Here is a 26075-nt window from a genome sequence, read left to right as displayed (position 1 = left end):
GACTACTGATGCCTACACCGGCGTTGGTGTGATCTATCTATCTATCTATTGCCAGACGCCATAATCCCGTAAGGAGTGGCCATTTGACTTTGAGTTATTTGTTTTGGGAATCGGAAAGAAAGTATCAGGAAAAAAAGTAACAGTAAAAAAGTAACAACTTTTCCTAGGTTAGGTCAGGTTAGATTAGGTCAGGTTAGGTTAGGTTAGGTTAGATTAGGTCAGGTTAGGTTAGGTTAGATTAGGTTAGGTTAGGTTAGATTAGGTCAGGTTAGGTTAGATTAGGTCAGGTTAGGTTAGGTTAGATTAGGTCAGGTTAGGTTAGGTTAGATTAGGTTAGGTTAGGTTAGATTAGCTCTTTCCCTTACGTTTTTTACTGTTACTTTTTTTCCTGATACTTTCTTTCCGGGATTCATTTGTTTTACGGGGAGGGGCACTAACCTTCCACCAACCCACTTGCTGACACGTAGGGAGCACGTATGATTTGGTGATGAATGATGTTATTATCTTTCCCAGCATGTCTTCATTTATATGTATGAATGCTATTCTCATATTAGCAAGCAGTGCATACATGTTACATACCTTCTCACTGATGTGGTCAGCCGGAGATAGTCTGTTATTGATAATCACTCCTAGGTCCTTCTCCCTGTCTGATGTGTGTAGGGTTGATCTTCCTAACTTATATTCCCAGTCTAATCTTTTTTCACTTTTACCAAACTTAATTGCATGACGCTTGTCCACATTAAATACCATTTGCCATTTATTGCTCCATTCATGAAGTTTATTTAATTCTTCTTGTAATGTGTGTGTGTGTGTGTGTTCTTACCTAATTGTTCTTACCTAATTGTATCTTTACAGGAATGAGTCAAGCTCGTACTGTCCCGTGTCTTAAACCATATTTATCGTACATATCCTTAAATTTGTGAATTGTTTTGGCACACACTATTTCATTCGGTAGTGCATTCCATTGATCAATTGCTCTGTTTGGGAAACTAAATTTCCTTACGTCCTTATCACCTCTCTTCTTATGCAATTTTTTGCAGTGTCCTCTTGCTGATGCTTCTCCATATGTTAAGTAATCATTTATGTCTATTTTCTCCTTCCCTGATATGCACTTATATAGCATTATCATGTCACCTCTTTTCCTTCTCTCCTGTAGTGTTGGTAGATTCAGTTTATTTAGTCTTTCTTCGTAGCTTAGGTCCCTTAAGCTTGGTATGTGTGTGTGTGTGTGTGTGTGTCTGTGTGTCTGTGTGGAGGAGGGCTGTATTGCCTTGTGTGCACATGTGGATTGTTTGTGCGTTGTATATTGTGTTGGTGTTGTTGGTATTTGAGAGAGATATATGGGAATGGGAATGTGAGTAGGAGGGAGGGCACTCAAATGGCAGAGGACAGGACATGGAGGCGATTTGTTTGTGGCCATCCTATACCAGATTAAGGCGTCTGGCAATATATGGGTAGACAAATCGTAGAAGGGAAGGATGATGGCCGCAGTGCAGTCTTGTTTGGTATACTGGTGTCCTCTTTGAAGGGTAGTTGGAGAGATGAGTGTATGGAGGAACTTCGTGAAGGACTCCCCCCCCCACTCCCTGTGTGTGTGTGTGTGTGTGTGTGTGTGTGTGTGTGTGTGTGTGTGTGTGTGTGTGTGTGTGTGTGTGTGTGTATGTGACCAGAATTACCTTTTTTTTAAGTAAAGTTTATCTCACTAACGAAAAGGGAATAAAAAAGGTGAAGTAAAAAAGAAAATATTAAATCACATAGGAAGCGATGCCACGAAGCCTTCTGTTCCACGTAAAATAAGGTTCCATAATACAATCTTCACGTATACTCTGAGGTGATGGCGAGGGATGCCTTCATGTAGTGGCACTGATATGGTTGAGCGGCGGAGCTCCCCACTTACATATATAAAAGTTCCTCAGTTCCCTCCCTATCCCCGAAAGGAGGGTGGCGAACTGCGGAAAAGTTAACTTAGGCCTGCAGGTCACTGGCTTCACGTTCAAATGAGCCTAGGGCTGAAAGTCTGCAACAACTACCACTACTACTATTACTATACTCTGAATATATAAGTTGCATCTACCATGTTACTTTGGCCCTGTAGAGGAACATTCATATGAACCATATGCTCATATGAATGTGAACGCAGTGGACTGCAGGCTGAAGTTGTCCTGCAAATCACCATCCTCCTTTTAAGGAGGTAGGGAAGGAGTTGAAGGACTTTTGTTTAAGCGGGCAGGTGAGCCGTCCGGTTATAAGGGTGTCACCATGTGAAGGCGTCCCTATGCAGAAGAATAACAACCATACTGTTGGTGCCTTTCATACAGTTAGCGACAAAATCTCGCTCGCTGTCTCTACTTTTGGTAGCTGCCACCCGCTGTTCCAATACTACCTCACAGTTAACCTTGTCTGTGTTGTCTGTTTTCAAGGTAAGATATTGTAACTCCCTTCTGACTCGGTGCGCAATCAAATAAAGTTCAAACGTTGTTTATAAAATTAAATGATTATATTGCGGACTATTGTAGTAAAATAGTCGAGTGTGAAATTTTATAAGATTATCGGTTTACTCCATGCGAGAATGAGGCCAGCCGAAACTTCTCAGTGGTGGGCCAAGACTCGACGATGGCGGATATTAAAGGTGGACTCTTTGCTAAAACAGTTCAAAAGCATGCAGGGCGAGCCAAAGAAAAGGTAAGTAAAAATATAAATATAAATTTAATTTTGTGTGTGTGTATTGAAGCAGGATTTAGCTGATCGTGTGGTTTATTTGGGGGGAGAATGTAGATATAATTGGCGGTGAAGTTTAGTAGTAGCATCGAGGGTTCCGCCTCCCAGTTTTGACAACCAGCTGGCTGAATGACCGTACGAGCCATACTTGGTCATGGGCGCTGGGATCAGGTGTGGAGAATATCAGTTGGAAATAGGAACCAGAGTGATTAGCCTTTGGAAATAAAAGTACCTCATCTCCGCGTGTCATTGTTTGTTTTGGTAAATTTAAAGGGCACCGTTTAAAATTCCGTCATTTAAACTTTTGGTTGGAGAGATCAGCATGATGTGGGGAGTAACAGTGGGAAATAAAAACCACGGGCAGTATTATGTCGAAATATTGAATCCGTCTACACAGTACATTATTTTGGTGAATTTAAAAGCCATCATGTTCGAAGTTGATTACTCTCACCTCACAGCGGAGATCAAATTGATGGGGTTAACGAAGCCAGTGTTTTCAACACTGACATTTTTCTCACCAATATATGAAGGCTGTATTGTGAGCAGTTAGATTTATGGGACAAATATGGCGATCAGCAAACGAAATTATTAATCTTAACAAGAGAGCGAGAGCTGTGGAAAAATTAATGGAGAGTGGGTCAAACCCCTCGAGTTTACAGAATATCAAAATGGGTATAAAGGAACTACAGTATAAAGAAAGTAAGAGTTTCTGTAGGCACAGTGAGTAATTTTAATGGGATTCAAAGGCACAGACAGATCAGTGGAAGTTCCCAGTATTGAAATTAACCATCCAGGTAAGTGGCTCTGCAATGATGTAAAAGAATTAAGTGAAAGTATTTTTAAGGTCATAAAGTCGAAATTAGTAATTTTCAAATGATTTAAAGGCACAGCTAAATCACTGAAAGACCTTGGGATAATATAATGAAATGATGTACCAGTATTTTTTTTAGTCTTGCTACAGTATTTGCAACAGTGAAACAGTGGTGACTTGATTTATGACTGTCATGGGATTGAAGAAAATTCAGTTAGGAACACTAGCTATGTAGCCTTTGTATCCTTAGCATCATCTTAAAAACCTTGAAAGTTTCACCTGTTTTCCTATGTACTGTGCAGTTCAAATATTCACACAGGATAGCAGTGGGCCTTTCATGAAATAGCAGCCATTTTTTTATGCAGACAGCACCTTATATTATATATATATATATATATATATATATATATATATATATATATATATATATGGTGTATATACATACTGTATACCAGTATATGCAGCGGTGTGTCCAGGACATTTGTCTGGGTTGGCCAAGATTGGACATGAGCTAGTGTGGGGTGGCCATGGCATAGTGAACCGTAATGAATGGCAGGTGATCAGAGATTATGAATACAGATGTTCAGTGCTTCACAATTGCATCAGCCTATGCACAGATGAATCGTAAATGAAATTAAAAACTCATGTAAGAATCCACTGTAATGTTTGTATTCAAGGCCAAGTTGTTGTTTTTTCATTTCAGAATACAACATTAAATTAAATGTGCCCTGCTGACCACAACAACTAAAAATTAAATTATGAAAACTGTAAAGAAACAATTATAACACGGTAAACCAAACAAACCTTAACTCCAAACCAAGTGTGTACAATTTAGTACTGTTATGCATACTTTTAAAACTAGAAATTGCACCTGTGAAGAAATCATCAAACTGTCTTGTGACACGTGGGATATTCCTCAACAGAACTTGCACACCATAACAATAAAATTGTCAGATCACTGGCAGAAGTGCCAGATGCAACAACAGTCAAATTTGGGGGTCTACGGGGCTGCTTATTAAGCGGCAACCACTGTATTTGTGAACAAGTAACTGTATGGATGAGGAACTGGCTAATGAACAGGAAGCAGAAAGTGGTGCTAAATGACCAATGTTTGTCACACCTTATTGTGTTGATGAACTTGACCAGCTGCCTTTCACATCTGGGGTGGCCAGTGAGATTTCAAGGGTGGCCGTGGCCACCCCCTAAAATCGACACTGTATATATGTACTTTATACTGTATATTCACTATTAATATTTTTATATACTGTACCTGTACCCAATTTTTTTATGTTCAGTTATGACGATATATGCTGGTCTGGTATGTGATCGTTCACTATAACAATTGATGAAAACTTATATCCAGTTTTGGATTAATGATTGCAATAGCTATGATTTGTGTGATGGCTGCATACGATGATCCCGTATTGATGCGCCGCCAGGTCTCCTTCATTACTGATGGGAGTTATGCCCCTAAGATGCCTTCAGTACACAAATCCTGTCAATACCAGTACCAGTTTTCTGATGGTCACCATTATACTGTATTTTTTTTTTTTTTTTTTTTTTTTTTTTGTGACCGACTCTAGGCAAAGGTTTCAGGGCCTATTTCTCGGGGGCAGTGACCTATCCCAAGGCCCAGTAGTCCTCCTACACCTCCACGTGTTGCCACTTTGGCGCTAACACCCGCCATCTATATTGAATACATGCTAGGGCTGTCTCAAACAGGATTGGTGTATTGGTATTAGCGGGGGTATTTTTACAACATGCCAGCGAGTCATCTGGTAGATCAGGAAAGTCTGCTTTTTAGGACATTCAAATCCTTAAACTGTTCCCCGCCCCAGCCAGGATTCGATCCTGGGTCCATTAGGACCGCAGGCTGCCTCTCTACTGATTCAGCCACCACTAATCGTTATAAAATTTGATGCAACCATTCATCTGTTAATGTGATTTTTAATTATTAGAAATTAGGATTGTGGAAAGTATTAAGAATACTTTATATGGGGTAGATGGGAAGTTGTTCAGTGCCATGAAGAGTATGTATGAGGGTGCTAAGGCTGCAGTGCGTGTGGATAGTGAACTGAGTGAATTTTTCTGCTTGAAAGTTGGATTGAAAGAGGGATGTGTCATGTCTCCATGGTTGTTCAATCTGTATATGGATGGGGTTATAAAAGAGATACTGTACAAGGTAGGGCAGTGGATATTGGAGTGGCCCAAATGGGAGAGGGCAGTCTTTGGAAACTCCCTGTACTGTTGTTTGCAGATGATACTGTGTTGTTAAGTGAAGATGAAGGAGAGCTACAAGGCTTGGTGGATGAGTTTGGGAGAGTATGTAAGAAATGGAATCTAAAGGTGAATGTAGGGAAGAGTAAAGTTATGGTCTCCAAGAGAGGTGAAGTCAGTGAATGTACAGTGAGGTTGAATGAGGAGGAAATGGAAAATGTGAGTGCATTTAAGTACTTGGGTAGTGTGATGAGTAAGAATGGAAGTTTAGAGGGTGAAGTGCTTGAAAGGGTACAACAAGGATGGAAGGTTGCTGGTTCCTTGCAAGCAGTGATAAGAAACAGAGAAGTGAGCATGGAAGTGAAAAAGTTACTAGCTACATGACAGTATTGTGATACCAATTCTAACGTATGGAAGTGAAGCTTGGACCTTGTTGGAGGGACAGAAGTCAAGAGTGAGAGCTGAGGAAATGAGTTATTTGAGAGGAGCACGTGGAGTCACTTGGAGAGACAGATCGACAAATGAGGAAGTGAAGGATCGTTGTGGTGTGGATGTGGGTGTGACAAGAAATGTTAGGAGAAACACATTGAGGTGGTTTGGCCATGTGGAGAGGATGGAGATTGAGAGACTAGTGAGGTGAGTATATGTGAATGAGGTGGAGGGAGGGAGAGGGGGGGGAGGCCAAGGATGAGCTTGAGGGATGGAGTGGAGAGGTGTATGAGAGAGGGGGGTGTAAGCTGGGAGCAGGGCAGTGATATGGCGGGGGACAGGGGGACATGGAGGCGATTCGTTTGTGGCCACCCCTTACGGGATTAAGGTGTCTGGCAATAGATAGATAGAAATGCTCTTCCTTTATACATACCATTTCACCATAACATCTCATTACCATTGAATTCTTGTTTACCTACAGACACAAAGAATATTATTAAAGGTGAGAGTGAGGTGTGCTAATGGACGTGAGTAGAAACAAAATCAGGCAGCTAGCTACGTAACACAAAGGAGACTGGCTGGCAATACCATTGTCCATATTTATGTAAACTTTTTATTATTTTCCACAGAAGGAACCACAGGCACTGAGAATATTTTATTAAGAGTAAGATGCTAGATGGAAATGAATAGAGTCAAGAACAGGTGACTGCCGTAGCTACATATGGTAACTACAAAACAGAAAGGGGACTGGTGGCACTGTCATTGTGCATATTTATGTAAACATGATACTGGATTATTTTCCACAGAAGGATTTTCAGGCTCTGAGGATGTTTTTATATTTATTGAAAGGTGGAATGACATATAAGGTAGATGGAAACAGGTAGAGTCAGTCGCAGGCAGCTAGCTATGCGCGTAACAAAGGAGACAGACTGGCACTGCCAGCATGTATATTTACATAAACATTTTATTATTTTCCTCAGAAGGTGCTACAGACTCTAAGAATCTTTTATTTATTTGATATGGAATGTGTCCTTGAATGTGAGGCCTGGGGGGGGCCAGGATTGCCATTGAAGAGTTGAGTTGAAGGATGAGATAAGTGTATTGGTGTTGTAATGAGGAGGGGTAGATTGAGATGGTTTGGGTATTTTGCGAGGATGGAGGATGAGAGCTGAGTGCGGAAGGTGAGAATTGTGATTGTCGAGGATAGGGTTGCAAGTGGCAGACCAAAAAAGACCTGGGATGAGGTCTTAGAGTGTGACATTCAGGGATAAGGGACTGAATAGGGATGCTGTAGGAGATGGAGCTGTAGTGGTAGTAGTAGTTGTTCCCTAAGCAGTCTGGCCTAACAACCCCGAGTACCGAAGGAAGGCCACGGTCGAGACCAAGCTTTCCCACAGAGCTCTAAAGGAGTGTAGATTGTGTTGTTGGTGAAGGCGATTGTGTACAATGCAGTCTTCTAGAATGTGCTGAATAGTATGGGGTGCTGTGTTGCATCCTGGACAGGCATCAGCAACTGAGTCATCCAATCTCTTCTGATAACTCAAGAGGGTTGGATGATGGCCACATCTCAACCTGGCCAAATGGACCCTATCCTCACGTTGGAGGTAGGATTCAGAAGGGTGGATATCAGGAGGCCGTGCATGCAGTTGTGTGTTGTCTTTCAGTGACTGAATGGAGCAGTGAGTGATTTGAGCATGGACATGCTCTTGGAGGCTGGTTTGAAGCGGGTGAAGGAGGAGAGACGACAGTCTTTGTGTATGATATTGTGTGCTGGGTGTTGTTTTGATGTTCCTTGGTGTGTGTGGATGTGCTGCCATGTAGTGTAGTGGATGGTGTGGGTTTGTGTAGGCTGCGGCAAGAATTTGCGTCCCTCTTATGTCCAGATGATCCTTGACTTTGAAGCCTTTGGTTTCATGGTGTAGGTTAGAGGTCAGCAACCCTTAAAGCTAGAAGAGCCACTTATTTTAAAGTTTCATAAAAATATAGTACTGTCAGAGCCACAGTACAAAAAATTGTCTCATAAACTGAAATCTACAGTACTTCTAAATCTAAACAAAACATTACGGTGATATTGTTCAATCTACTTATATTCACAAAGTGAATCAAAATATAATAATGTGTTCTGTAATATATTCAGTATGCTTTAATATAGTTAAATGATGCCTTCGTTCTGAAAGAATAAATTATTTATGAAGCTCCTGGAGCCGCAAAAGTGTCCTAAAAGAGCTGCATGCGGCTCCTGAGCAGGTTGCTGACCTCTGATGTAGGTGGTCTGTAGGTGTAGTAGCTGTGCAGCCTATGATTATTTTTAGGGTTTTGTTTTGTAGCTATGGTCTGTAGAGTATTGTAGTGTGTAATAGTGAGGTTAGAAGTCCAAGCAGGGCTTGCATAATTCATCACTGAACATATATACTGTATTGTTTGTATACTGTGGTGGTGGTTTCTTTGTTGTGTCCAAATGTTGTATGGGCAAGTGACCTTAGGATGTTTAGTTTTGATGTTAATTTCTTTTTAATGTTTGTGATGTGTTGTTTAAATGACACTGATGTATGTTACACAAAGGATTTTGTGTGTGTGTGTGTGTGTGTGTGTGTGTGTGTGTGGTATGGGGGTGTTGTTTATGGTGAGATGTGGAATGTGACTATGTTCTGTTGTCCAGTTTGTGAGAGGGGTCACTGTAGATTTGGCAGGGGCTATATTGAGTCTATTTGTGGTGAACCATTCATGCAGTGTGTTGAGGTAAAGTTGGAGGATGTGTGCAACTGTGTTTGTCTTTTGGTGAGTAGTGACATGTAAGTGTTTTGTTGTCTGCATAGGAAGCTTTGTGTATTTGTGTTGTGTGGGGTGTAGGTATGTCATGGATGTGTAAGCTAAAGAGAGTAGGGGACAAAGATCCTTGGGGGATGCCGTTTGTGAAGTTTCTGATGTTTGATGAGTGACCGGCAAATGTTACATGTGCACATCTGCCTACTAAGTGGTTTGCTAGCCATTTTCTTGCATTATTGTGCATGTTTGTGTTGAATAATTTGTTTGTGAGGTTGTGGCGGGGGATAACATCAAAGCTTTGCTAATGTCCAGTGTGACTAGGAGTGACCTGTGTGATAGCCTAGCTGAGTTGATGCCATCAAAAATTCTTCGTGTAAGGTCTGTATGAAGAGTGTTTTTGGAGTGTAGTGGTCTAGAACCATGTTGTGATGGGGTTAGGGGGATGTGAGGTGTTACTGATTGTAATACTAGTTGTTCAGTGACTTTGGAGGGGTGCAGAGGAGTGTGATGGGGCAGTGTGAGGAAGGCAATGTGGGTCTTTGTTGGGTTTGGGGATAGTGATGATAGAACCATGCTTTCAAATTTTTGGGTATTATGTTGTGTAAGTAGCTGTAGTTTGATATGTGGGTGAGTGCTTGTATGCCTTGTGGTCCAAGATGTTAAAGTTGTACAGTATATTGCTTATGTTTCCTGGGCCACAGGCAGATGAGTGCTGAAAGTTGTTTATGATGTTCAGCTCCCGTGAGAAGAGTGGAGAAATTGCAAGATAGTGAGAAAATGACAGAGTATAAGAGCATAGTGGAAGAAAGATTGGGAAGGTATGAGCTAGAGCAGATGGAAGGGGTGGAAGACGTACTGTATGTAAGATATTCACGGAAGAGATAGGCGCAGCTTGTGAGGCAGTTTGCGGAGTGAGGATGAGATGCAAGGGTGTGCAAGGGACAGCATGGTGGAATGATGAGGTGAAACGAGCTGTGGAACAAAAGAAGAAGGCATATAGTGAATGGTTAGCGAGTAGAGGTAGGGGAGAAGATGAGAGAGAGGTATACGTGAGCAGGAGAAGGGAGGTTAAGAGACTGGTGAAGGAGAGTAAGAAGAAAGTGGATGAAGAGTTTGGGAGGAATCTGAGTGTGAAATGGAGGGAGAGTAAGAAATTTTTTGGAAGGAAGTTAAGAAAGTAAGGCAGTGTGAAAGGGGAAATAGTAGGGGAGTGAAAGATAGGAATAATAGATTGTTGGTGGAGAAGAGAGAGAAATTGAGGAGATGGAAGGAGCACTTTGAGGATTTGTTGAATGTAGAGAGTGAGAGCAGTGCGAGTATAAGTGGTTGGGGAATGGCTGGAAGAAGAAGAGATGAGAGGAGGGAGGAAGAGATCAGTAGGGTGGAAGTAGTGGAAGCGATGAAGAAGATTAAGTTGGGAAAGGCCCCAGGAATTGATGGAGTGTGTGGTGAAATGCTTAGGTATGGGGGTGAGATTGTAATGGAGTGGATATGGAAGTTATGTAGATTGGCTTGGGAAGAGGGAAGGGTTCCAGAGGACTGGAAATCAGATATAATTGTTCCTTTATACAAAGGAAAAGGGGAGAGAGAAGTATGTGGTAACCATAGGGGTATTTGCCTTCTTAGTGTGACTGGTAAAATATATGGTAGAATACTCATTGATAGGGTTAGGCATATGACAGAGGAGCTAGTTGGAGAAGAACAAGGGGGATTTAGGAAGGGAAAAGGGTGTGTAGATCAGATATTTGTTCTAAGATGTTTAGCGGAGAAGTATCTAGAGAAGGGAAGGAAAGTGTATGCTGCCTTCATGGACTTGGAGAAAGCTTATGACAGAATAGATAGGCAAGGTATGTGGAAGGTATTAAGAATATATGGAGTGGAGGGGAAATTGTTGAGTGCTGTGAAGAGTATGTACGAGGGAGCTAGGGCTACGGTGCGAGTGGATGGTGAGCTGAGTGAGTTCTTTGATCTCAGTGTGGGACTGAAACAGGGTTGTGTGATGTCTCCATGGCTGTTTAATATATACATGGATGGGGTTGTAAAGGAGGTGCAAGGTAGGGCAGTGGATGTGGGGGTGGCCCTAATGAATGAGGGTGAGATTTGGAAGCTTCTGGTGTTGCTGTTTGCTGATGATACAGTATTGTTGAGTGAAGATGAATGGGAGTTGCAAGGTTTGGTGAATGAATTTGGGACAGTGTGTAGGAGGAGGAATCTGAAAGTTAATGTAAACAAAAGTAAAGTTATGGTGTTTGAGAGGAATGAAGTCACAGAGTGTGCAGTGAGGTTGGATGGTGAGGATATGGAGAATGTGAGTGCATTCAAGTACTTGGGTAGTGTGATGAGTAAGGATGGAACTTTGGGGGATGAAGTACATGAAAGGGTACAGCAGGGAAGGAAGGTTGTTGGTACACTGAAAGCCGTGATGAGAAATAGGGAGATGAGTATGGAAGTTAAGAAGTCACTGCACGATAGTATTGTGATCCCTACCCTGATGTATGGAAGCGAGGCATGGACCTTGCAAGAGGGGAACAAGTCAAGAGTGAGAGCAGTGGAAATGAGTTACTTGAGAGGAGCATGTGGAGTGATGTGGAGGGACAGGTTGACGAATGAAGAAGTGAAGGAACGTTGTGGGGTGGATGTGGATGTGGTTGAGAAGATTAGGAGAAATACACTGAGGTGGTTTGGACATGTGAAGAGAATGGAGAATGAAAGACTGACTTAGAGGGTGTATGTAGGTGAGGTGGAGGGAGGGAGAGGGAGGGGTAGACCGAGGATGAGGTGGAGGGATGGAGTTGAGAGGTATATGAGGGAGGAGGGGGGTGAGTTGGGGGGAGGGTAGTCAAATGGTGGGTGACAGAGTGACTTGGAGGCATTTTGTCTGCGGCCACCCTTTGCAGGATTAGGGCGTCGGGCTATAGATAAATAGATAGATGTCTGGTTGTAAGTGAAGGGTGCGAAGTCTGGGTCTGTGGGGAACTGACTCTTGTGTTGGATGACACGTCGGTCATCACGATGGGGGTTTAGATTGAGCAGTATGGAGAGCTGCCATTAAGTGACCAAGGGCAGTACATGCAAGTGCATTGGAGCCCATATAAATGAAACAAAATGAATTAAAGTGAGAGTGAGTGTGTAGATGAAAATGGGTGGAGCCAAAAGCAGGTAATTGGTGGGTTGGCAGGAAGACACTGCCATTGCTTGCTTTGGAAATAATTATTGTATACTGTAATTCTTGGCTTAAAAAAAAAAAAATCCATCAGTAGTCAAAATACTGAAACTTACTGTATGACTTGGAAAAGATGGTAAGGGTGCTAACCCCAGTGGAAAATGGTGCAATTGACGGTGCCAAGGGCAAGTCATGACGTTAAAGTGGACATTGTTAAGTGCCATAATGACAAACATGGGGCAAACAGGATTGCAGAAGCCCTTAAGCTTTCCCACTGCCTTGCCACATCTCTCTCCCACTGCCTCATCGCATCTCTTCCCACCCATCACACTGCTGTGCCCTCCCTCGGTCTCACTGCTTTGCCCTCGTCATCGCTCATCACTTCCTTCTGATGGCCTAGGTCCTCCAGCTGTCCTCCAACCTCATGGGGGACGCTTGGTGATGATTGAGACTAGCCTACAATGTACATCACGTGGGTGGCAGAAATGTTTAAGATTTTAGGTTATGGGGCTTCTGATGCCCATTTTATCCCTACTGAACCCATGTTAAATTGACATTGATTTACAGTTGTTTGGTTCACGATTGGTTCTTACTTGACCTAACCTGATTATAAATTGTGTTATTACTGTACTATACTTGTATATTCTTTGTTAAAAACTGCACCATCTGAATCTTCTTGTAAATTACGTTTTTGAATGGAGATAGACTGTATATAGATTGATATATTTGTGTCATATTAGAGTGGAAAGGTGGCAGTGATATTTAATGGTCAGTGTTAGTATTATTTGTTCCATCTAGTTGTTCGGACAAACAATTCAGGGTGACGGCATTGCATAGATTTGATCCCCAACTGAGTATGGGAGGTTTCTTGAACACTTAATGCCTCCAATGGGAGTAAGTTGGTCATCTGTCCATTAATATACTCTAGTGTTTTTACTCCTAATGACACAGATTTTTGTCCTTTTGCAGAGTATTTTGTGTAGCTCTGTGGCAAAAACAGGCAAAGTTACCACACTGTATATTTTCCATAGCACAAGCTTGGCCACCTCGTCTGGGATACATGGCGTCTGGCAATGAATGAATGAAAAAAAAAAAAAAAAGCTACCACTCTGTCTACCTCCCATAGCAGTTCTTTGTGACTAGCATCATAATCTCGTGTCAGTCTGTGCTAATGACTCAGTTTTCAGGATGAAGAAATGGGCTTTTTAGACTGTTAGAGTGAAAAGACTAGAGATTACTGGAGTCTAGCCTTGGGCCCCTACACATCGGAGGGGTAAAGTGGAATGTTCTATACCCTTTTCACCTTAACTTGACCTAAATTCACCCTCTCTCCATCTTGAATGCGGAGTTCTAACAGCAGATTTACACTAGAATATGATGTTAAGAAGAAGTGCTTTGGAAAGGATGGAATGCCATAGTACTGTATTGTGTTTTTTTTTTTTTTTTTACTGTCATTGAGTTATGTAGGCTAAACTAAGCTGCCGAACTGAAATCTGGGCCAAGTTAAGGTAAGACTCTGGTCATCGTTATTTTGTTTCAGCTTTTCCAAGGTGCTTTATTATTATTATTACAGTGGATTCGGCTAATTTGCGTATCTGTAAGCCGCGGATTTGTAATCTGTGGTACTTTGCCCAACCAGTCCTTATTATTTTTTTTTTATTCCATGGAAAAAGCACGAAAAATGCAGTTCCTAGGTTCCAATGTGGCTCATTTCTCAGGAGATTTATAATATCCGGGCACCCATGATGTATTCTGCGTCTGTTAGCCAATCACAGACAACCTAAACCCAGCAGCCAATCGCAGCCCGGCCCTGGTGACAAGTGTGCACGCTACAGCTGCTATTTTTTTTTTTTTTTTTTTTTTTTTACTTCCTGTCCCACCAACCACCAACTACGTGTGTTCCCCCATGAGTTCTGAGCGTACCTGGCTTTTTTTTTTTTTTTTTCTTATCAAGGTTACCTCTCCCTGGGCTCTTACTATGGACGGCCCCAACCCCCCAAGGCAACGTTCGACCCATCTGGGGTCCAAGAAGAAGGCTCCTCTGTTATCAGCAGCATTTAGATATTATTCGTGGAGTGGAGAAAGGGAGAGAAGGTTGCACACTTGGCCAGGAGTACAGCCTGAACGAGTCAACAATTCACACCATTTACAAAAACAAGGCTAACATTTTGAAGTGCCTGTCCTATGGGACTGGAGCACTTGATGGACGGGTTTGCTGCTGAGACAAGGGATTACTATGGACTGAACGTTGCCTGGCTGTGTTAGTGTTGAGGCAGGCCAGGGAAGACATTCCTGTTGATGGGCCAGTATTGAGGGAGGAGTCTAAAGTGTTCCACACACTGGCATGTTGATGCCTGGGTGTAACCCCTACCAAGCCCTTTCATGCAAGCCAGGGTTGGTTCTAGCAGTTTATCAAAAGGAAGGGACTTAGAAATGTCTGCTGTACAGGTGAGCATGCATCAGCTGACGTGGCCGCAGCAGGAGACTTCCCAACGGTATTTAGGTGTAGGTAGGGTGCTGTAGGGAGGTTCCACAAGGGTCCAGACTAAATCTCCTCTTTCCCATTGGTTCTTAAATTTGTTAACTGCGGATTTTGTAAACCATGGGTAGGCACCAGTGTAATTGCTGCGGATTAGGTGAATCCACTGTATTTTTTTTTCCAGTGATACCCAGTTTTATTTTTAACAGTGCATTGGTGAAGGAATGATATAATACAGTAAACCCTCATTTACTGCACCCTGCTGGACCAGATATCAAATTTAACAAACTCTTGAGGTCCCCAGACAAACCATTGAACAATCAGGTACCATCCAATAAATCCGTTACATGGGACGTATGACCCAGGCCTACCAGATCAAACCAAATCACTCCTGTGTGCATGGTGACTCAGAATGCACTTGTCAGTGCTGGCAGCTTTTTTTTTCCTCACACTTCAGTTAGTCATGAAGAATTGCTGTGACAAAGATGTGAAGTTATTTTCAGAGTAAATGTAATATGAAAATAGTTTTCATTTTTAGAATTAGAATATGTTATTTCACCTATTTATTTTCCCTTATGTGCTTGAAATCCCACTTTGGGGAGAACCACCAGACTTGCTGGATTATTGGCTTTTTTGGATTGGGCTTCCCCCCAATTAATCCAGTATAGAGAGGGTCTACTATAATACAGTACAGGGTAAATCTTTTTTTTGGCTGTTAAGTGAAAATAAAATTGGTACTTGTATGCGTGATGTTGACATGATCGAGAAAGTCCAGAGAAATACTGCAAGATGGATTGACCATATGGAGAGGATGGAGAATGAGAGGGTGACTAGAAAAGTGTATGTGAGTGAGATGGAAGGGAGAAGAGGGAGGAGGAGACCAAGGATGAGATAAAGGGATAGAATGGAGAGAGATATAAGAGATGGGGGTGTGAGTTTAAGGGAAGGCAGTAAAATGGCAGATGACAGGTTGACATGGAAGCAATTTGTTTGTGGCTACCCCTTATGGGATTAGCTAAGGCTATTGGCTATAGATAGATAGAAAGTTACTGTACAGAGATAAAATAGCCATTGTTGATGGGATGAAGCTAAATTTGAGTGCAGCTTCACATGGTAAGTGTACCATCAAAGTACCTTAAGTTGGTGTTGTTGATTAAACCTGCTCTATCCAGCAGAGCAGATCCATCATCATGTTGATTAACCCTGCTGTGTTCAGCTTAGCAGATCCATCGTCTTGTTGATTAACCCTGCTGTGTTCAGCTTAGCAGACCTATCATCTTGTTGATTAACCCTGCTGTGTTCAGCTTAGCAGATCCATCATCTTGTTGATTAACCTTGCTGTGTTCAGCTTAGCAGATCCATCATCTTGTTGATTAACCCTGCTGTGTTCAGCTTAGCAGACCTATCATCTTGTTGATTAACCCTGTTCTGTTCAGCATAGCAGACCCATCATCTTGTTGATTAACCCTGTTCTGTTCAGCATAGCAGACCCATCATCTTGTTGTTTAACTCTGCTCTGTTCAGCATAGCAGACCCATTGTCTTGTCGATTAACCCTGCTCTGTCTGGCAGAGCAGACCTGTCAACAGAGGTCAAACAACTACCCTTGCAGGTTGTCCCTTGCAGTGAACTGATACCATTAAACTGCAGAAGTATTTTTTCCATTGTGTTTTGAAATTATTATTCAGCTTTACTATTTATAGGGTATCATAATTATTATTCTCCTTTCATCCCATACCGGTACTTGATCTGGTTGTTTTCATGGTGTTAAGAGATGATAGTGAAATTTATTGAGCTTGGTTTTGGACTTGAGTTAGATAAAAGTACAGTATTCCCTTTAGGAACATCTTTGGCAGTGGTGGATGTAGATTATTATTATTATTTTTTTAAATGGGGGACTTCTAGCTGCTATTTCAGATTTCATTAATTGCCATGTTCTTTGGTTTTCCATGAAAGATGGGCAAACTATTACTGCCAATTTTTGTATAAGTTTGTATTATTTTTTATTTATTTATACATTTATTATGTACTGTATTCACATATTACATTGACTGGTCGGAGGGGGTGCCCATCATCCAGTCATTCAGCATAGTGGTACTCTGTTTCTGGTAACCACGTTGAGTGACAAGCCAAATGATTTTCTGTAAACCAGGAAATCATTTAATACATAGGGTGGTAACCTTATAACCAACCAACACGTGTTCCCTACGTGCCAACCAGTGGATTGGCGGAGGGTTAATGCCCCTCCCTGGAAAACAGCTAACTAAAAATACAAACAAGAAGCCTCAGGTCAGGAAGGACCAACAAAGGATGACCAAGGACCGGACAAAGGATACGGGACGGATTACAACTTGGAATGTAAGGGGTGTGAATGATGAGATGAAAGAGAGAGAGAGAGATTGTCAAGGTGCTTGAGGGTGCAAAAGTGGACACATGTGGATTAACTGCGACTAAATGGAGAAGTGAGAGTGTGAGAGAGTGGGAGTATGGATGGGGTATATGTGTGGGAGTAGGTGAGAATGAGAGGGCAGAAGAGGATGTATGTATTGTTGTGTGCAAGAGATAGAAGGAAAATATAAGAGTATGCATCAGTTGATTCAGGGATTGTTTGGGTAAGATTGAAAATGAGAATACAAACGTGGGCGATTTTGTGTATGTGTGTGTATGCTTCAATACAAGATTGTGCAAGCAGAGTGAAAGAAGAGTTCTGGACAAATGTAGAAGTGTGCATGGAAAAGTTTGAGAGGAGTGAGAGTGGTTTCTTATTGGAGGTATGAGTGGAAAAGTAAGGAATGTGAAGGTGGATGGAGTAGTTGGTGAGTGGGTTGTACTTGCAAAAGTGGATGAGAATGACAGTGCTCTAGTAGACACTTGTGTCGGGTGGAGGGTGGTGATAGCCAATACCTTCTTTAGGCCCATTTACACAGGTTAAGAAGTGGAGTGAAACAGGGATGTGGGTTGAAACAAGGCTGTGTCATGTTTCCATAGTTGTTCAATCTGTACATGGATGGGGTAGTAAAAGAGGTACAAGGTAAGTTAGTGGATGTTGGAGTGGCCCTGGTTTGAGAGGATAGTGTTTGGAAACTCCCTGTACTGTTGTTTGCAGATGATTACCGGTACTGTGTTATTGAGTGAAGACGAAGGGGAGCTGCAAGGCTTGGTGGGTGAGTTTGGGAGAGTGTAAGAAACGGAATCTAAAGGTGAATGAAGGGAAGAGTAAAGTGATGGTCTTTGAGAGAGGTGAGGTCAGTGAATGTACAGCGACGTTGGATGGTGAGGAATTGGAAAATGTGAGTACGTTTAAGTACTTGGGTAGTGTGATGAGTAAGGATGGAGGTTTGGAGGGTGAAGTGCTTGAAAGGGTACATCAGGGAAGAAAGGTTGCTGGTTCCTTGAAAGCAGTGATAAGAAACAGGGAAGTGAGCATGGAAGTGAAAAAGTTACTACATGACAGTATTGTGATACCAACTCTAACGTATGGAAGTGAAGCTTGGACATTGTTGGAAGGACACAAGTCAAGAGTGAGAGCAGTGGAAATGAGTTATTTAAGAGGAGCCTGTGAAGTCACATGGAGACAGGCTGACAAATGAGGATATAAAGGAGCTTTGTAATGTGGATGTGGATGTGATAGGAAGCGTTATGAGGAACACACTGAGGTGGTTTGGCCATGTGGATAGGATGGAGGGTGAAAGACTGACGAAGAGAGTGTATGTGAGTGAGGTGGAGGGGGGAAGAGGGAGGGGGAGGCCGAGGATGAGATGGAGGGATGGGGTGGAGAGGTATATGAGAGAGGGGGGGGTGAATTGGGAGCAGGGCAGTGAAATGGCGGGGGACAGGGCGACGTGGAGGCGATTTGTTTGTGGCCACCCCTTGCGGAATTGAGGCGTCTGGCAATAGATAGATAGATTATGCTCATTTTTCTTTGTAATGTTTTATTTACTTGATTGTTTGTTAGATTATGTAATTTTATCTCAGTTTGTATGCTAAATAATTTAAAGTGTTATTCAGTGTAAGAAAACTCTGGGATATTTTGGATATCTCTGAGTTGGAAACTGTTGTATCTGTTGCACCCTTGAGAATGCATGAGAATTTTGGAGAAGTAGTAGATCACTCTAGAATATAGGGAGCATACAGTATATAAGGATGGGGAAGAGACTAGAGCAGTTTGTCAGTTTCACTTCAGTTTGAGTGTAGTTCAGTGTTAGTGTCAGTGTCAGTGCAGTTAGTGAAGGTTGTACATCTCCTGTTCTTGTGAAAACAGTGAAGTGTAGTTGGCAAGCATTAAGTGTAATTATTTGGAAATTAAGACAGTGAACTTAAGAAGCCAGTGTTACGACGCCTGAGCTGATCCTGTGTACTGTTCACCAAAAGGCTGTCTCTAGGAAGAACCTCTCTCTCGGCAACGTCCTTCCTCAACTGAACTATTGCTGTTGGAGCCGGTGGCAGTGTGGGACAGGGACCTAACACTATTCTAGTGTTAATTTCTCAGTACAGCTCTGCTTTGAAGATGAAGAGATGACAGTGAGTATGCAGAGTATACAGTGAGGACTTCCAATATGCGAGATCTCAATATGCGAAACACCCAAATGCGAACTCGATTCGGGAAAAAAGTAAATTTTTAAAAATGCGAAATGTGATTTTAATATGCGAATCCGTTGCCTGAAGGCAAGGGAAACTGTGTTCCCGCTCAAAATGGTAGTATATGAAGCCACTGCCAGATGGCTGATCGGTTTCCTGCTCTTTTCCTCCCTCAAGACGACCCTCAAGTCCCAAGACTCATGGTCTCTGTCTGCCCGCACCGTGCAAGCATATTGTGGTGTTTTTAGCAGTGTTCAAGACCCGCTCTTGCTCACCTGTTACATCATGGCCCCACTGCTTCATTCCAAGAATAAGAGGAATTGATCTGAAAATGAAAGAGTTGAATAAGCAAGGTAAAAGGAACTCGGGCATTGGACGTGAATTTGGCAAAGGTGAATTGACACACTACATTCACAGTTCTCTTGTCTTTGTTTGAGCAGAAGTTTTTCTTAAAATGATAGTCTATAATGGGGCAGTACCGTAAATGACAAAGATAGGGTGAGGTGTCGACCGTATACATTTATTTTCCATTGATTCAGTGGTTACTGTAATATGCGAAATTTCCAATAATTGGTGCATTTTGCTGACCATATTGTTTTCGCATATTGGGAGACCTCGCTGTAGTTATATCCACACATGTATATCAGTGCCACCACGTGAAGGCACCCTCATTCAACACCAGTATTCATAGATAAGCCCACCATTCGTGCTCAGCGTAGCCAGCTGGTCTGGTGATGCAAACTCCTCACAAAAGCTCAATTGCAGCCACACACTCAAGAAAGACATATTTAACCCCATTGAATAGGGGGAGAGACCGACTTGAAGGGTGTATGTGAGGAGGAGTGGGAGACCAAGGATTTGACAGAGGGTTGGAGAGATATATGAGAAGGGGGTATGAGTTGGAGAGAGGGCAGCCAAATGGCAGAGGGTAGGGTATTGTGGACTTTGGATGCAATTTGTTTGTGGCCACCTTATGCAGGATTAGGCGTTTGTCAATAGATAGATATAGAATGTAGGGAGCCAGGTTTTTAGTTTTTTTCCTGTTGCCCAAACGATTTATTAAGCTTAAATAAGGGACTGAATATAGACGCTGCTTGAGATATAGCAGCATGGAGGGCCGCCATTAGGCGACCAAGGCCAACGCATAGAAGCATTTTGGGGCCGACGCATAGAAGCATTTGGGAGCCTTTATAAGTGAAACTAAAAGACCCATATTGAAGGGGTGTATTTAGTAAACTCAAAAGCACAGAGCGACGTCGTGCTTAGTTTACTGTTGCTAGTACCAGGTATTATTATTCTATCCATTGCCAGACGCCTTAATTCCGTAAAGGGTGGCCACAAACATATCACCTCCATGTCACTTTGTCCCCTGCCATTTCACTGCCTTTTCCTCAGCTCATAACCTCTTTCATATATCTCTCCACTCCATCCCTCCATCCCATCCTCGGCCTTCCCCTCCCTCTTTCCCCCTCCACCTCACTCACATAGCCTACACTTTCCTCGTTAGTCTCTCGCTCCCCATCCTCTCCACATGGCCAAACCACCTCAGTGTATTTCTCCTAACGCTTTCTATCACATCCACATCTACATCACAACACTTTTTCACTTCCTCATTCGTCAGTCTGTCTGTCCACGTAATTCCAGATGCTCCTCTCAAATAACTGATTTCCACAGCACTCACTCTTGAATTGTGTCTTTCAACAAGGTCCAAGTTTCATTTCCATACGTTAGAGTTCGTATCACAATACTATCGTGCAGTTACTTTTTTTTTTTTTTCCATGCTTACTTTTCAATATCTTATCCCTGCTATCAAAGAACCAGCAACCTTTCCTCCTTTTTGTACCTTTTTAAGCATTTCATCCTCCAAACTTCCATCCACACTCATCACACTACCCAAGTACTTTAATGCATTCACATTTTCTATTTCTTCATCATCTAACCTCACTGTACATTCATTGACTTCATTTCTCTCGAGGACCATAACTTTACTACTCCCTACATTCACCTTTAGATTCTGTTTCTTACACATTCTCCCGAACTCACTCACCGAGCAGTGCTGTTTCCTTTGTCCTCATTTAACAATACAGTATCATCTGCAAACAAGAACCGGTGCCAAGGCACAGCAAACCCATCCCCGGCAGTCATTTTAGTGCTGACATAAACACAACACAGTATCTAGTCAAAGATGTTACATATCAGATTTGGAGTAAATCAGGTGAAAATTGACTATTTTATGCCCTTTTGAAATTTTAGTCTCGACCCACCTGACGTTGACCCCCCTACCGCTAACTGGGGGGGTGACCCCCCCTCTTGTAATGAGGCATGTTATAGGATGCTGATTTTATTTTATTTATTTATTTTTTTTTTTTACATTCTTTTGGGCCTACATTCTGGCCCTTGGCCCAGTTTTGCCCAAAATTTGATCGGATGATCAGAGGGTCATAGCCCATCATCCCTGTAATTTTAGTGATAATCGCATCAACAGTTTTTGCGTAAAGTTGTTAACAGACAGACAAACAGACAAACGGAGTAAAAACAATACCCGTCCCCGAGCCCCTTAGGGGCAGGGACGGATAGCAACGGTACAGGAACTTTCCCAATATAGCCCTCTTTCTTTAGGGCAGCTGCAACATCCAGGGCTACCTTTGTATGTCTTTTATAACCCCATCCATATACAGATTGAATGACCATGGAGACATGACACATCACATCCCTATTTCAGTCCAACATTCAGACAGAAAAATTTAGTTCGCTATCCACATGCGCTGCAGCCTTAGTACCCTCATACATACTCTGCACGGCATTCAACAACTTCTCATTTACCGGTACTCCTTATAGTCTTAATATTTTCCGCATTCCTTGGCTATCCACTCCGTCATAGGCTTTCTCCAAATCCATAAAAGCCGCATACAACTATATTCCCTTCTCTAGAAACTTTTCCACTAAAAGCCTAAGGATGAATATCTGATCTACGCAACCTCTTCCCTTCCTAAAACCTCTCTCTCCTTCTCCAACTATGAAAAATTCCTCTGTCATTTCTCTGAATCTGTCTAAATATGCTACCATATGCTTTTCCTATTACATTAGGAAGACAGATGCATCCGTGATTGCCATACACGTTCTTTTTCTCTTTTCCATTGTACAGGAGAATAATTATACTTGACCTCCAATCCACCGGAACTCTGCCTTCCTCCCAGGCCAATCCGCACATCTTCCATAATTATCCATTCTGCTACTATCTCTTCCCTATGCTTCATCATTTCATCACACCATCCATCAACTCCTGGAGCTTTCTCCATTTTGACTTTCTTCATTGCTTCCATTACTTCCATCCTACCGATTTTCATTATTATTATTATTATTATTATTATATTATGATGATGATGATTTTATTATATTATTATTATTATTATTATTATTTTTAATTATTATCATTATTCGTTTGCAGCTGAAATTGGGCATGTTTCCTGAGGTCCAGAAGTTCTATGTATCGGTATCATACACCGCATGTTACCACTTTGGTGCTAACACTTACCATCCGTACTGAATACATGTTATGACCCTCTTACATAGGACTTGTGTATTGGTATTAGGAAGGGTGTTTTTATGACATGTCGGCGGGTCCTACGGCATATCAGTAACGTCTGCTTCAGTGAAATTCAACACTGTTCCCAACTGTAGCCGGGATTCAAGTCCATGTTTACTAGGACAGCAGATCACGAGTTTGGAAATGCTCGGTAACGAAAAGGTAAATTGACCTATACATAGATGACGGCATTTTTAGTGTACTGTATTATTAGCAACAGGTGGTTTCAAGTTTGGGAAAGTCTGTCCATACGAAAGAGGTGTATTCAGTGCTGCCAGACGGTTTAATTGACGTCATCCTTTGTTCATTCTTGTTTCATATGGAAGGGATTTATTTAGCATCATAGTTATGGGGGCACTATCCTTCCCGACCCCCATCCCCCAAGTTGAATCCTTGCCCCCCACTGCTCCCTCCCCCATTTAAAATTTCGGATTATTTCACGTGTACGTACTGTGCAGCTGTGGCCCCGCAAAATAAGGCTGGACCCCACCTTGGCGGACCCCCCTCCCATTGGTGTCTGGATACGCTGCAGGGTTTATTTAGGCTATATCTACCCCCCCCCCACACACACACACACACCACACTCCCTTGGGAAAATATCTTGACGTGAATAAATTCCTCAGGTAGTAAGAAAGTAAGTCCCCGAGACAGAGAGAGACAGAGAGAGAGAGTTTGATACGTTATCTGCTATTGGGCAGTGTCGTGGAAAATTGCGAGCTTCGAGGTAGTATAGTACTGTAGGTGACATAGAGGTTTCATTGTTGCTTAGTGATGTATTTTGCATCCTACGAGTACAGTATGATATTCAAGTGGCACGGGAAGCTCCGCAGCAATTCTTCCCTGGCGAGTTTTTATTACACCTAACATTCTCATTTGTTAAGAGGACATGAAGGTTCAATGTGCTGTCTAAAGCGGTAAATAAAAGGTGCCTGGCGGGGTTCTTATGGACCCAGAATAGGTTATTCAAGCTCCTGAATGCATCTGGTTATAAAATGACATGAGCAGACTTAAGTTGCGTCCTTTTGCCCTAGAATCTCTCTCTCTCTCTCTCTCTCTCTCTCTCTCTCTCTCTCTCTCTCTCTCCCTCATAAATATTTGTGTTTATTTCCTTGTTAATTTGTGTGTACAGTATGTACACACACACACACACACACGCGGTGTGTGTGTGTGTGTGTGTGTGTGTGTGTGTGTGTGTGTGTGTGTGTGTGTGTGTCTTTCGTGTGTATGTTCTGTGCGCGTGTATGCTTGTATGTATGTGCATGCACGCTCGTGTATACTTGTGTGTGTGTGTGTGTGTGTGTGTGTGTGTGTGTGTGTGTGTGTGCGCGTCGGTGTGTATATGTATGTATGTGCATGTGTCAGTATGTATATGTGGTTTGTGTGTGTGTATGTGTGTGTGTGTGTGTATGTATGTGTGTGTGTGTGTGTGTGTGTGTGTGTGTGTGTGTGTGTGTGTGTGTGTGTGTGTGTGTGTGTGTGGGTCTTAGTTACCTTTTATGCCCACAAGAGGGTCTCGGGGAAGCCATACTGGTTCAACCTGTTACCAGAGGCAGTGGGCTGGAGGTGTTTCTCTCAACCTCTGGACACCTTTCAATATTTTTCACTCGCTGCGATTTCCAGGCCCGCGTTTGGTCCTGGAAGACAGTGAGAAGGAAACCGCTTAGAGTTTGGAGTACCTGGGTGCTTGGTGGTATGGATATTGTGTTATATAAGGGTTCAGGTGCAGGGGTAGGTTGTGTTGTGGCAGGTGAAGGGGTGAGCGATGAGTTTCCAGGCCTTGTGACCCTCAAACGTGCGTCAACTTGGGGTCAGCTGGAAGTGGTGAGGTGTGGGGGCGACCAGTCACGGCTGGACCGGAGTCGAGGCAGGCTGTGTTATTGCCGCGCGTCGTGTGTTTAGACCTTTACGTAAGTTAGTGCAGATTTAAGGACACGAAGCAGAAAAGTGAAATTTAAAATAACCGTGGAACCAGATAAAACATTATATAATAAGTAAATTGCCTTAAAGTTGCTACCTCTGTGGGTGATCTCTCCTTCCTCAAGTAATCTAGTGGAAAGGACACGAAGAAAAAAGTAATTGGATAAAATGTGGAACGAAATTAAAAAAACAAAAGTAGTAGAATACGCGTAAAGCAGTTTATTTCCTTTAGCTTATTGACATGGCTTTTATCTCTCCTGTTTCAAGTAAGCTAGTGGGGATAGAACACGAGGCAGAAAAGGGGTGGATAAAATAACTGTGGAGCCAGATAAATCAGTGAAAGAATAAGTGGAAAAGCAGTGTGTTTCTTTCAAGCTGGTGTCACCGGGTTTATCTCCTTCCTTGCCACTGCTGGAGGGAGACAGGAGGACGCGGAGACAAAGTTGAATACAGTAACTGGATCGTGATAAAGCAAGAGAAACACTAAAATAATCATGAGTCGATGTAAAATAATAATACGTTAATTATAAAGTGGTGTAATGTCTTCACGTTACTGCCATAGCCTCTCTCTCTCTCTCTCTCTCTCTCTCTCTCGGTTATGGGAAATTGGAGCTCAAGTGTTAGAAAAGAAGCATTAAAGCCTTGGACCGAGAGTGAATAAGTGAACAAGCGTAAAGGCGCAGAAAAGATTGTGTTGAAAGTATGAAGCCTCCTCACCTTCACGTAAGCCACCTGTTATAAGATGCAAGGCGATTGACAACAGAGCATTACACCTGAAAGTCAAAAGAAGTGTGTTTTGTCCTTGTATGTGTCAGGCGCCTATACTCTGTGTATTCATACTTGGCCCAAAATTTCCACCTGTCCATCTTGAATGCCAGGTTGGAGCAACAAGTTGTCACTTCAGTATGATGCTAGTCACGAAGAAATGCTATGGAATGGATGCAGAGCCAGAGTGTGTGTGTGTGTGTGTGTGTGTGTGTGTGTGTGTGTGTGTGTGTGTGTGTGTGTGTGTGTGTGTGTGTGTGTGTGTTTTAACGATCTACGTGACAACAACAAAAAAAAATCAATGAAGAGCTAGGCCAAGTTAAGGTGAAAGAACTATAGTCACGAAGAAGTGCAATGTAGAGGATGTAGAACCAAAGTGTTGTCGTTTTCTGTCACTGGGCAACGTGCAATAAACTATAAGGAGACGAAAATTAGGTCCAGGTTAAGGTAAAAGAACTACATACTGTTTACCTTAACCTGCTTCAGATTTTCGTCTTTTTGAATCTTATTTCATGTAACCTATTGGCTGAATAAGACAATACTACGGCTCTACACCTTCCCTTGGCACTTCTTCGTGTCTAGTCTAATTCTGTTGTTAATCTGTTGTTACATTTCCACTTTCAAAATGGAAAGGCGACAGTTTTACG

The 26075-nt window shown here is 42.4% G+C and overlaps 1 protein-coding gene across 3 annotated transcripts in view; it reads left to right on the top strand.

Annotated features, from left to right (window-relative positions):
* The first annotated feature begins 2599 nt into the window (after positions 1–2599).
* Positions 2600–26075, top strand: part of Amph (amphiphysin) — a 145128-nt gene continuing 121652 nt past the window's right edge. For all 3 annotated transcript variants that reach the window (XM_080276135.1, XM_080276126.1, XM_080276119.1), the window contains exon 1: positions 2600–2682. In XM_080276135.1, coding sequence (XP_080132261.1) covers positions 2614–2682 — 69 coding nt within the window. In that variant the 5' untranslated portion in view covers positions 2600–2613. The remainder of the gene's footprint in view (positions 2683–26075) is intronic.

The sequence above is a fragment of the Coenobita brevimanus genome, chromosome 7 (genome assembly GCF_032717465.1).
Source record: "Coenobita brevimanus isolate Jiangsu-jjx chromosome 7, ASM3271746v2, whole genome shotgun sequence".
NCBI lineage: Eukaryota > Metazoa > Arthropoda > Malacostraca > Decapoda > Coenobitidae > Coenobita > Coenobita brevimanus.
This window is presented reverse-complemented; position numbering and strand designations above follow the sequence as displayed.